At 42.4% G+C, this 13,439-nt stretch overlaps 1 protein-coding gene across 1 annotated transcript in view; it reads left to right on the forward strand.

The window, feature by feature from the left end:
• UBE2D2 (ubiquitin conjugating enzyme E2 D2) overlaps window positions 1–9,739 on the forward strand; it is a 71,471-nt gene extending 61,732 nt beyond the window's left edge. Inside the window, exons 6-7 of the mRNA XM_002815954.5 lie at window positions 4,630–4,723; window positions 8,058–9,739. Of these exons, the coding sequence (XP_002816000.1) occupies window positions 4,630–4,723; window positions 8,058–8,103 (140 nt within the window). The 3' untranslated portion in view covers window positions 8,104–9,739. The remainder of the gene's footprint in view (window positions 1–4,629; window positions 4,724–8,057) is intronic.
• The last annotated feature ends 3,700 nt before the right edge of the window (window positions 9,740–13,439 follow it).

A 13,439-nucleotide genomic window follows, 5' to 3' on the forward strand; every position in this document is an offset into this window, starting at 1 on the left:
TCCTTTAAAATAATTGCAGTGCCATTTTGTTGAATTTGATTGTATTAACTGTCTCAGGTTTAAGGTTTTAATGAGTCCCTTTTTGTAAATTGAATGTATGGGCAAGTAGTTCTATGAAATGCCTTAATCCTGTATATATTATTCCTTTAACATATAGTCTGTCTTCAAGGACAGAAATTTTGACCCAGTAGTCCCTCTACTTTGAAGGTCCATGATGGGGACCTAAATATTTAAAAAACAAAAACAAAAACACTGAAAAAAACTGAAGGGAAGCAGATAAGTGTGCCATAAAGCCATTTGATTATATGTTTTTAGAAGTGAAAGTAACTATTGTTGTAACACTAGTGAAAATGAGTAATACTGGCCAGGCACAGTGGCTCATGACTGTAATCCACTTTGAGAGGCCAAGGAAGGTGGATCACTTGAGGTCAGGAGTTTAAGAACAGCCTGGCCAACATAGTGAAACCCCATTTCTACCAATAATACAAAAATTAGCTGGGCAGTGTGGTGTGTGTCTATAGTCCCAACTACTCGGGAGGCTGAGGCACAAGAATCGCTTGAACCTGGGAGGCAGAGGTTGCAGTGAGCCAACATCACACCACTGTGCTCCAGCCTGGGCAACAGCGCAAGAGTCTGTCTCAAAAAAAAAAAAAAAAGTAATACTGATGAAGAAGAATATATATAGGTAAAAGTTCAGTGAAGAGACTATACAGGTTATAGAAATAAGAGTTACTGTCTTTACAGAAGAAGGTATAGTATATGTATCAGTCCATTCTTGCACTGCTATAAAGAAATACCTGAGACTGGATAATTTATAAAGAAAAGGGGTTTGCCAGGTGTGGTGGCTCACGCTTGTAATCCCAGCAGTTTGGGAGGCCGAGATGGGCAGATCACTGAGGTCGGGAGTTTGAGACCAGCCTGACCAACATGGAGAAACCCCATCTCTACCAAAAATACAAAAATTAGCCTGGCTTGGTGGTGCATGCCTGTAATCCCAGCTACTTGGGAGGCTGAGGCGGGAGAATCGCTTGAACCCAGGAGGCGGAGGTTACAGGAAGCTGGGATGGCGCCATTGCACTCCAGCCTGGGCAACAAGAGTGAAACTCCTGTCTCAAAAAAAAAAAAAAAGGTTTAATTGGCTCACAGTTCTGTGGGTTATACAGAAAGCATGGCAGCATCTGCTTCTGCGGGTCCTCGGGAGCTTTTACTCATGGCAGAAGGCAAAGGGGGAGCCACCTGTCTCACATGGCAGTAGCAGGACCAAGAGAGAGATGGGGGAGGTGCCACACACTGTTAAACAGCCAGATCTCATGAGAACTCTATCACAAGAACAGCACCAAAGGGGTGATGCCAAACCATTCATGAAGGATGCACCCCCATAATCCAGTCGCCTCCCACCAGGCCCCACCTCCAACGTTGGGGATTGCAGTTGACCATGAGATTTGTGTGGGGACACAGATCCAAACCATATCAGTATATTATAAACCAAAGTGAATTTTTCATGAAATCAAGAAGCTAAGTAGTGTACTAAAAATCTTTTCACAAGGTCCAGATAGCCAGTACTCTACTTTCCTTTCCTGGAAAGAAAGAAAAGCCCTTTTTTTAAAACCTGTCCTTTAAAGTTGACTTATTAGAATATTTAGAAGAATAAGTTAAAGGAACATTAAAAAATTTCTGACTTCCCTGTTGTCATTTCCAGGAAATACATGAAGTCTTTCCTAATTGATGTTAGAATGTTCTGTGCTTGAAGAGGGCTTCAGGTGATGACACCTGACAATAGGAAAATGTTTTTGGAATGCCAGCTGCCAGAATTGTGGGTAACAGGAATGAAGAGTCAGAAAACATCTCTCCTGATTTTTTAAAAAAACTTTTCATATACTCTTAAGGCAAGGAAATAGCATTTTTGTTACCAAACTGAATAGGACATGCCAACTTTTTCTTTACTTCTCAGAAGGCCTTGATCTCTATAGGGTAGATTTGGTAGGAATATGAGCGAATCCTTTCCCTGCTGAATTTATGTGTTGGGAGTAAAGTGGGCTGAGAGTTATTATCTCTTGGTACAGAACATCAGAGAAAAGAAAGATGGCTGAGCTCTATTAGCATTAGTATAGAAGGATTTAAATTTATTTCCTTATGTCAGAGGCTACTGAACTTAATGTAATCGGTGACTTTATGCCCCCTTTGCATTCAATAAGAAATGCATAAGTTAATGATAGATATGGCCAGGTGTGGTAGTTCACACCTGTAATGCCAGCACTTTGGGAGGCCGAGGCAGGTGGATCACTTGAGCCTAGGAGATCAAGACTAGCCTGGCCAACATGGCAAAACCCAACCTCTACAAAAAATACAAAGAAAATTAGCTAGCCGTGGTGGCACTCACCTGTAGTCTTACCTGGAGAGTGAGATGGGAGGATGACTTGAGCCCAGGAGGTTTAGGCTGCAGTGAGCCAAGATCGTGCCACTGCACTCCAACCTGGGCGACAGAATGAGACCCTGTCTCTAAATAAATAAATAAATAAATAAATGTTTTAAAACATAAGTTAATGACAGATTTGAACAAAGGAAATTACACTATTGAGATTTGTCTGCTACATCCCAGGTTGTCACCAAGGAAATGGCTTAGATGAGATTCTAAATTGTCACTGAAGAGAATTTGAGACATTCATAGAAGTATGTTGTATTCTCTGTAATGAGTGTATGACCATCCCCATTTAGGGGCAAGTGTTTGCATTTATGTTCTTGATTTAGACTGAATTGTTTTCAACTGAAAATTAAACAAAACAATTGTCTGAATGTGGTGCCTGCCACTTGAAAACAGTGATTGTTGGATTTTATGGTTGTCATTTTTGCTAAGAATATTCAGTAGTGTGGCTGTCTTTTTTTCTTTTTGAGACAGGGTCTCACTCTGTCACCCAGGTTGGAGTGCAGTGGTGTGAACACAGCTCAATACAGCCTTAACCTCTTGGGCGTAAGTGATCCTCCCACCTCAGCCTCCTGAGTAGCTGGGACCATAGGAGTGTGCCACCACATCCAGCTAATATTTTTATTTTTTGTAGAGACAGAATCTCACTCTGTTGCCTAAGCTGGTCTCAGACTCCTGGCCTGAAGCGATCCTTCTGCTGTGGCCTCCCAAAGTGCTATGATTACAGGAGTGAGCCATTGCACTTGGCCTGTCTTTGGAATTTTGAAAGCCATTTATCCTTGAATATGGGCTTCTAAAAAATTGAACTTTATGGGATCTGAAAAATGTTCTTGGTCTAGGATTTAGACAAAGTTCTAATTCTATTCTAATTACTAGCCAGGGACATTGAACACGTCACTGCACCTGTCTGGGCCAGCTCCCTTAGGAGTTCAGGCATAAAGACAGTCATATCAACTCTTCTTACATCATGGGATTGTTGTGAGACTTTGCACAAAGGGGCTTATATTTGTATCTTGGAGACCAAGATGTCATTTAACATTAATTTTCTGCTATTTGTTTTATTTTATTTTATTTTTTATTTTTATTATAATTTATTATTTTTTGGAGATGGATTTTTGCTCTGTCGCCCAGGCTGGAGTGCAATACTACAATCTCAGCTCACTGCAAACTCCACCTCCCAGGTTCAAGCGATTCTCCGGCCTCAGCCTCCCGAGTAGCTGGGACTACAGGCACGCACCACCACGCCCAGCTAATTTTTGTATTTTTAGTAGAGATGGGTTTTACCATGTTGGCCAGGATGGTCTCAGTCTCTTGATCTCGTGATCCACCCGCCTCCGCCTCCCAAAGTGCTGGGATTACAGGCGTGAGCCACTGCAGCCAGCCTTCATTTTTATTTTTTAATCACCTAACCTGAAGTCTGTTTAAGCTTCTTAAAATCCTTGTTGGTAGGTGGGTGTGGTGGCTCACGCCTGTAATCCCAGCACTTTGGGAGGCCAAGGTGGGCAGATCATGAGGTCAGGAGATCAAGACCATCCTGGCTAACACGGTGAAACCCCGTCTCTACTAAAAAAAAATATAAAAAATTAGCCGGGCGTGGTGGCGGGCGCCTGTAGTCCCAGCTACTCAGGAAGCTGAGGCAGGAGAATGGCGTGAACCTGGGAGGCGGAGCTTGCAGTGAGCCTAGACCGCACCACTGCACTCCAGTCTGGGCAACAGAGCCAGACTCTGTCTCAAAAAATAAAAAATAAAAAATAACTATTTGCCGGGTGTGGTGGCTTACGCTTGTAATCCCAGCACTTCGGGAGGCCGAGGCGGGTGAATCACGAGGTCAGGAGTTCAAGACCAGCCTGACCAACATGGCGAAACCCCGTCTGTACTAAAAATACAAAAATTAAGCCAGGCACGGTGGCTCAAGCCTGTAATCCCAGGACTTTGGGAGGCCGAGGTGGGTGGATCACCTGAAGTCAGGAGTTCGAGACCAGCCTGGCCAACATGGTGAAACCTCAACTCTGCTAAAAAAAAAAAATAATAATAATAATAATAATAATCCTTGTTGGTTACTGTTAATATAAAGTTAAGTAAAACTTACAAAGCTGCTAGGCATTACAGTATAAATTCTTAGAATTTTCTCATGTTTTGGCGTTTCATGTTTCTCTCAACCCTTTGCTTTTATCCTCTACTAATTTATATGATTTTTTTCATTCTAGTACTCTTGTCCATCTGTTCTCTGTTGTGTGATCCCAATCCAGATGATCCTTTAGTGCCTGAGATTGCTCGGATCTACAAAACAGATAGAGAAAAGTAAGTATGGCCTCAAGATGGAAAGTTATCTGTGGTGGGATGGAGATGTTTGTCACAAATCTTTCTTGTTTAAGGGCTGAATATGGGCCAGATATTTAAAGTGGAGTCCTAATATACTCCCCTGGGGCTAGAAAAGAGGAATATATGCATTGAGTATTACTATAAGTAGATGATGCCAGTCTTATCCCTGATTGTTTCATGTGACTCCTCTTGTCTACAAAAATTTTTTGTTTTTGTTTTTGTTTTTGAGACAGGGTCTTACTCTGTCACCCAGGCTGGAGTGCAGTGGTGCAATCTTGGCTCACTGCAACCTCCGCCTCCTGGGTTCAAGTGATTCTTATGCCTCAGCCTCCTGAGTAGATGGGATTAGAGGCGTAGGCCACCACGCCAGGTTCATTTTTTTTGTAGTTTTAGTAGAGACTTTCACCATGTTGGCCAGGCTGGTTTCGAACTCCTGACCTCAAATGATCGGCCTGCCTAGGCCTCCCAAAGTGCTGGAATTACAGGTGTGAGCCACCGCACCCATACAAAAACTTTCCTATGGTATGTTTTTCAACAGCTTAATGCCTTATGCTTGGCTTTTGATATATAAAGCATTTTTCATCAAGTGCCCATTTGCCTGCCATAGGTATTTGTCAATTAATGGGAAAAGAGAATTCATTTTCTACCATTTGACATAATCTAAAGGAAGAAAGTAAATAAATGCCATTAGACATGAAAGCCCCAAATTTCTTTTAAAAACAAAACTTGATGTAGAATTTGGGTATTTTAGAATTATACTACGAATTATTGAACAGTGGTCAAGATATCAAAAGAGATAGTAACTAAAAGTGTTCTAGTAGCATTTTTTCTTTTATTCTTTTGAGATGGAGTCTTGCTGTGTTGCCTGGGTTGGTCTCAAACTCCCTACCTCAGCCTCTGGAGTAGCTAGGATTATAAGCAGGCCCACCATGCCCAGCACTGATAACATCTGTTGTTTTATGTACTATTCAGTAAAGTTATAAGAGGAACTAAATAGGAGAGGGTGGATAGTTTTTTTAGGGCCGGGCACGGTGGCTCACGCCTGTAACCCCGGCACTTTGGGAGGCTGAGGTGGGCGGATCACAAGGTCAGGAGTTTGAGACCAGCCTGGCCAACAGGGTGAAACCCCGTCTCTACTAAAAATACAAAAATTAGCCAGGCATGGTGGCAGGCACCTGTAATCCCAGCTACTCGAGAGGCTGAGATAATTGCTTAAACTCAGGACGTGCAGGTTGCGGTGAGCTGAAATTGCACCACTGCACTTCAGCCTGGGCGACAGAGCAAGACTCCCATCTCCAACTTGAGTTCTAATGGATTAGAGAGGCATAGATACGTTTTTGTTTTTAATGGAGGTAACACTGGGAATGGGGTATTCTTACAGTAGTTGGTTCTTGCTTTTTCCTATTTGTGAATTTATTCTCAAAATTTTTTGATTAGAGAACTGTTTTGTCCGATATTTAGAATTGTGGGTCTGAATGCTTACCAGAAGTCATTTCCCAAGTCATCATGGAGTAATGTTGAACACTCTTGAACAGAACTTTCCCAAACTGCACTGCCCCCACCCTCTAACCCCCCACTTTTTTTTTTCCAGAGACAGGGTCTTGTTCTTCAGCCCAGACTGGAGTACAGTGGCACAATCGTGGCTCACTGCAGTGTCAAACTCATGGGCTCAAGTGATCCTCCCACCCCAGCTTCCCCAGTAGCTGGGACTGCTAGTACATGCCACTACACCTTTCCAGCCTCCCCAGTAGCTGGGACTGCTAGTACACGCCACTACACCTGGCTAATTTGTTTTTTTTGTTTTTTGTTTTTTGTTTTTCGTTTTGTAGAGACAGGATCTCACTATGTTGCACAGGCTGGTCTCTAATTCCTGGCCTCAAGCAGGCCTCCTGCCTCAGCCTCCCAAAGTGCTGTTGTTATAGGCATGAGTTACCATGCGAGGCCAGCATACCCACCCCCACCCCGAGGCCAGCATACCCACCCCCACCCCCCTTTTTTTTTTTTTTTGAGGCAGGGTCTTGCTCTGTTGCCCAGACTGGAATGCAGTGGCACAATCACAGTTCACTGTAACCTCAACCTCCCAGGCTCAAGTAGTCCTCCCATCTGAGCTTCCCAAGTAGCTGGGACCACAGGCAGATGCCATCACATCCAGCTAATTTTTTTTTTTTTTTTTTTTTTTTTTTGAGACAGAGTCTTGCTCCATTGCCCAGGTGGAATGCAGTGGCACAATCTTGGCTCACTGCAACCTCTGCCTCCCACGCTCAAGTGATTCTTGTGCCTCAGCCTCCTGAGTAGCTGGGATTACAGGCGCACACCACCATGCCTGGCTAATTTTTGTGTTTTCAGTAGAGACGGGATTTTGCCATGTTGGCCAGGGTGGTCTGGAACTCCTGACCTCAAGTGATCAGCTGCCCCAGCCTCCCAAAGTGCTGGGATTATAGGCGTGAGCCACCATACCCGGCCTAGCACCCCTTTTTTAATAGGAGAATTATAGAATCATTTGCTCTGCTTACTTTATTTGAATGTTCTTCTGAAGCAATAAACCCATTCATTTTGTCAACCGAATTGTTGAAATTAGTTCTACCAGAACCAGTTGTTTTATTGAGATGAAAGGAAAGTTTGGTTTTTTTTCCCCCTTTTTTTTTGAGACAGAGCCTCACTCTGTCACCCACGCTGTAGTACAGTATTGCAATCTCAGCTCACTGCAGCCTCTGCCTCCTGAGCTCAAACGATCTTCCCACCTCAGCCTCCTGAGTAGCTGGGACTATAGGCATGCGCCACCACACCCTGCTAATTTTTGTATTTTTTGTAGAGACAAGGTTTTATCATGTTGCCCAGGCTGGTCTCAAACTCCTGGGCTCAAGTGATCCACCTGACTCAGCCTCCCAAAGTGCTGGGATTACAGGTGTGAGCCACCACGCCCAGCCTTCTGTCGGTTTAATCATTATTAGTATATGAGTTCAAGAACTATGTAATGTACAATCATACAGTTTCAAGTACTTTAAATAAATGAATTGAGTTGACATCTTTTGTAGAAATAGGCCAATCAAGTATAGAATAAGGTATATGCCAACAAATACTAAAATTTAATCAGAACCCTCTGTAAGTAGCAATTAAAGGAGACTTTCACATTTTACAGCTCCTTCCCATTATCATTGAATTAATGCTTATCAGAAATTTGGGATAGAAAGGGGCCTTTCGTTGAATGTCCTATAAGCTACTCTCTTCAAGTTACTTGATGGGATAATGAATGGAATCTGTTGCTTACTGACTCCACACCTATGTTAAGCCAAGCTTCTCTTTGTGTGTACAGGTACAACAGAATAGCTCGGGAATGGACTCAGAAGTATGCGATGTAATTAAAGAAATTATTGGATAACCTCTACAAATAAAGATAGGGGAACTCTGAAAGAGAAAGTCCTTTTGATTTCCATTTGACTGCTTTCTATGAGCCCACGCCTCATCTTCCCCTGTGCACATGTTTACCTGATACAGCAGTGCTGCGTGTTGTACATACTTCGAACAACAAACTAGAAATACTGTACTTCTGTACCAACATTGCCTCCTAGCAGAGAAGTGTGTGTGTGACAAGCCAGTTCTACAGGCATTACCTAGGTGTGAGACTAAAAGCTTTTCTTATTGACTTAAATTTGGATAACAGCAAGGTGTGAGGGGGGGTGGTGGGTATGGTGTGTGCTTGGATGGGAAAGAAAAGGCTCCACTCACCTATAGGAGATTATTTTTAAGTGGAATCCATTTAAACTCAAAACAGTTATGAAAAGCAAGGTGAAGAACATGAAGCTGTGTCTGTATTCATTTTATTCCGAAGGAGCTACGTCTTAGGTGAAAGTTATGACCAACCAGATTAAACTCTATCCACATCCTGCATTTTAAGGTCTAAGTTTAACTGGTCAACATTTAAATGGATTGGAGCTATTAGTACATCAAGTGTGATGGGCTTTGTTCCCAACTCTTTTACATCTCCCTACCCCTTCAACCTTTGGCCTTTCAGCCCTTCTTTCTCTCCTCCATATTCTTTGGTTTGTATGTGGTTTCTCAGTTAATACATAGCTAATAGCTCTTATTTTTCTTATGTTTTTAACCGCTTAGGTCTATTTGGATGTAAGGGTGAAAATTCATTTGATGGAAATACTTGTGTATATTTAAAGACCCAATTGCTCCTCTGGAGCTTGTACGTTCAAGAATGATTAATCTGTGTAATAAACTGGTTACTACAGTCATTACATATAATTTTGTGTGAATAGGCTTTTTGATTTTTAAGAAGTTTGTCTAGCTGAGATTAGTGGTGGATTTTCTCCCACTTCTGAAATGTTCATTTATACTGGTTACATTTTAAGATCATGAAACAATTCCAGTTACATTGTAAAAAGGATATCTTAAGAGTAATTTTATTGAACAAGTTAGAGGCATAAGCTTAAGAGCATTTCCATGAAACTTAACACATGCAGCATTCCAGGAACCTGATTGTTAAATTCAATAAGAAATTTGCTTTATTAATGAAACTAAGCTGCATTTCATCAAAATCTTGTGACATTCCCTTGGTACATAGGACATAAAACACAGAGGCATTGCTATTTGGTAAGTTAAGCCTCTGTGATTGTAATTATAAAAGAGCAACATTGACCAAACCTGGGAAACAAGAGCACAGTCTTGTTTGGAGAGTCTACATAATTACTTTGCACTAACATTTGCAGGATGTTCATACAATTTTAAATTGTACTGTATGTGGCTTTTTGAAGTCTTCCCTTGACTCTAGTAAAATATAGCTTGAAACTTGTAAACAACTGTGTTTGCCAGAAACATCATTCGTGTGAACTAGGCAAGTTACCTTTTTTTCCCACTTCTTTTCCTAATTGTAAACTAGGCCAACCTGAAAGCCATGGCTGATGCTCTAGCCATCAGGTTCTTTCAAATGCATCTTTACACTCTTGCACAAAAATTAAGGAATAAATGTCCACTGCTTTTGGTTTTAAACTTGTTCACCTTGTCTTATCTCTCACTGTCACTGCTCCTCCACCTTGGAACTCGTGTGATAAAAACAAAACCTCTTACAGTTCTCTTATAAGCATTTCAAGCATCTCTTATTAGCATCCTTGACTTTGCAGAAAAGGCTTAACTGTTAACAGTTGTGGGGAAAGGAGTTAGAATTTAGCTTAAGCCTAAAATCACCCTGTATTCTCAGTATTATGGGCAAGTTGGAATTCATCTTTTTTTTTTTTTTTTTTTTAAGAGAGGGACAGGGTCTCATTCTGTTGCCTAAGCTGGAGTGCAGTCAGAGTCATGACAGCACAGCTCACTGCAGCCTCAACCTTCTAGGCTCAAACAATCCCCCTGTCTCAACCTCCCAAGTTGCTGGGACTTATGGCACATGCCACCACACCTGGCTAATTTTTAAATTTTTTTTAGAGACAGGAGTCTCACTATGTTGCCCAAGCTGGTCCTGAACTCCTGGGCTCAAGTGATCCTCTTGTCTCAACCTCCCAAAGTGCTGGGACTACAGACATGAGCCACCATACCCAGCCTTCCATCAATTATTGGCTTGCTATTAACTATATACTGTTGACCGTGGGTCAGTTGCACAGATCCTGAAAGCTCATTCTGTATTTGCCTGTCATCTTAGAGAGCAGCCAGCTTATTACCATTTATTAGATCATAATATGGATATTTTCACAAGAGTGTTCTTAAGTATTTTTAAGTGCCAAATAAAAGCCATCCTCCAGGTGTGCAGGTGCCAAATGAAGGGGTTTGGATGGTCACAAACAACATTAGGCCCTTGAATGGGGTTTGGTCTTGCCCATTTGAGTATGAAACTTCTTTGGTCCAATCTGTGTATATGTGCCTGGCCAGAATGAAAGCCCAGTGAGGGAAGCCACCTTTCCCACTCACCAAAAAAAAAAAAAAAAAAAAAAGTCCCTCAGGGTGGTTTTCATCTGGACCACATTGCTCTTCACAGAAGTTTCTATGACTTTGTTGTGTGTAAAATCCAGTCTGTAGCAACCTTGATTATCTTGGAAAAGTTATAGGAGAACGTCAAGTGTATGGTTTCCTTTTGTTTGCTTCTTAATAGTCTAAAGTACTTTGTCAAGTTAAAGCTGGGGCAGTGTCTTTTGGTAAAACGAAGTCACTTCAGATATTTACATGCTTTGCTATTGGCGAATCAGTAGTCAAAGGTAGCATTGTCCTGCGAGTTTATGCACTTTGACTAGTACAGAGACTTGGAAGGAGGGCGGTAGGGGTGGGGAGAGAGAAGTTAGGAAGGTCGGTGAAGAGAAGGAAAAGGTAGTTGTCAGAGAGACCCTTTCTCTACACTAACCTAGCAATAGAGGCATTCTTTTTCCATTTTCAACTGCTGAAATACTCTGCTTTCTGAATCATTCCTCTTTGTTTCAACAAGTTATTTTGAGACCTGGGTAGCTTGTCAGGAGAAGTGGATTATTTCTAAATTATGGCTGGAATGCCTATAAACTGTCCCTTGTCTGTAATTAAGGTGAAACTCTGGCTTTGTCTCTGTGTGCTGTATGGCACCCCTTAACTACCCGGGGTAAGTTTTGAAGAGGAGAACTCTCAGCTGGGCCCTGTGGCTCATGCCTGTAATCCCAGCATTTTGGGAGGCCAAGGCGGGCGGATCACCTGAGGTCAGGAGTTCAAGACCAGCCTGACCAACATGGAGAAACCTCGTTTCTACGAAAAACACAAAATTAGCCAGGCATGGGGGCACGTCTGTAATCCCAGCTACTCAGGAGGCCGAGGCAGGAGAATCGCTTGAATCCGGGACGCGGAGGTTGTGGTGAGCCAAGATCGCGCTATTGCACTCCAGCCTGGGCAACAAGAGCGAAACTCAGTCTTAAAAAAAAAAAAAAAAAAAAAAAAAAAAACTCTCTTCTCATTCCTAGGTCTTCAGGATTATAAACACATCTTTCTTTCTTTTCCTTCCTTCCAAATCAGGAGTAAGCATTTTTATTACTCCTACAGAAAACTGTAACTAGTGTTAGGAATCCATCTCCTTTTGATTTCCTCATTTTCCCTTTATGAAACACTATTTCAAGTGATGGGTTATTTTGGTGATTGATGTTAGGCAGGAGAAAGCAGGTTTGTTTTTCGTTGTTGTTGTTGTTTGGAGACAGAGTCTCACTGTCGCCCAGGTTGGAGTGTAGTGGTGCGATCTTGGCTTACTGCAACCTCCACCTCCCAAGTTTAAGTGATTTTCCTGCCTCAGCCTCCTGAGTAGCTGAGATTATAGGCGCATGCCACCCACACCTGGCTAATTTTTGTATTTTTAGTAGAGACGGTTTCACCATGTTGTTCAGGCTGGTCTTGAACTCTTGACCTCAGGTGATCTGCCCACCTTGGCCTCCCAAAGTGCTGGGATTACAGGCATGAGCCACCACACCCAGCCAAGAAAGCAGATTTTTAATATGAAAATAACTGAAGGTAGCAAACTGTTTGCACTATACATCCAGCAAGAGGAAATAGACTTCCTTTGGGGCACTCCTGGAGCTAGTCCCTTCTATTTTCCTTTTCTTCCTTTCCTTTCCCTTTCTTTCTCTTCCTTTCCCTCCCTTCCCCCGCCCTTTGCCTGCCTGCCTGTCTGCCTCCCTCCCTCCCTCCTTCCCCACTTTCCTTTTTTTCTTTACTTTCCTTCCTTCTCTTTCTCTTTTTCTTTCTCTCTTTCCTTTTTTTTTTTTTGAGACAGGGTCTCACTTTTTTGCCCAGGCTAGAATGCAGTGGTGCAAACATGGCTCACTGCAGCCTCACACTCCTGAGCTCAAGCAGTCCGCCCACCTCAGCCTCCCAAAGTGCTGGGATTACAGGCATGAGCCACCTCGCCCAGCCTATTTTCTTTTATATTGTGCATGCACTTAGATGAAAACTGGCTTTCTCCACCCCACAAAAGCCTTCTTTAAGTGTTTCCCTGGCACTATAACCTTTTTTAGTCAGGACTGGTATAAGTGGTTGATATTCAGGCCCCTCAATATTTCCAGACCAGTTTCTCAGATGGGCTTAGAAATAGGGAAATGAGATGGGATCACATTTGTCAAGGTTACTATTCATGAAGCAATTCCTTCATTGTTGGCATATTTTACCTTAGTCAATGTAAGGAGAAAAGCTCAATGGTTAGGACTAAGTAAGCCTTTAAGGCCTTTGTCCTCTGGCTGAATGTGTAATACAGTCACCAACCAGCTTTGCTCTTTCTATGTCTACTCCTGGTCTGGGTAAGGCAAAGGCAGACATTTTTGTGATGAGCAGTCACTTTTCATTAAATTAAATTATTTGTGGATCTTTATCTGATCAGAGACACAGTGTAATCTGCCTCTTAGCAGATGTAAAACTATATGAATACCTTAGTGCCAAGACAGCAGCTTAATAGTTTTCCTTGATTGAGTGGTGGTTTGTGTGTGTGTGTGTTCTTAACGTCCTGTGTAAGTTGTTATTGGTAGAATGGTTTTTTCCAGAGCTGAGGAGCCTGATTGCCCAACATTGTACTCTGAAAGCAAATGGTTGATCCCATTTGGAAAAGCCAAGAAGAGGCCATTGAGTGTCCAGCCCAGGCCTCCTGTGACTGCTGTACAGGAAAGAGCAGCAGCAGCCTTGGTGAATGTACCATGTTCCTTTCCCAACTTCTAAGGATGCAAGGAGTAACAACTGCCATTTTCCCAGGCACACCTCTCCCTGA

This window comes from Pongo abelii, chromosome 4 (genome assembly GCF_028885655.2).
Source record: "Pongo abelii isolate AG06213 chromosome 4, NHGRI_mPonAbe1-v2.0_pri, whole genome shotgun sequence".
Taxonomy (NCBI): Eukaryota; Metazoa; Chordata; class Mammalia; order Primates; family Hominidae; genus Pongo; species Pongo abelii.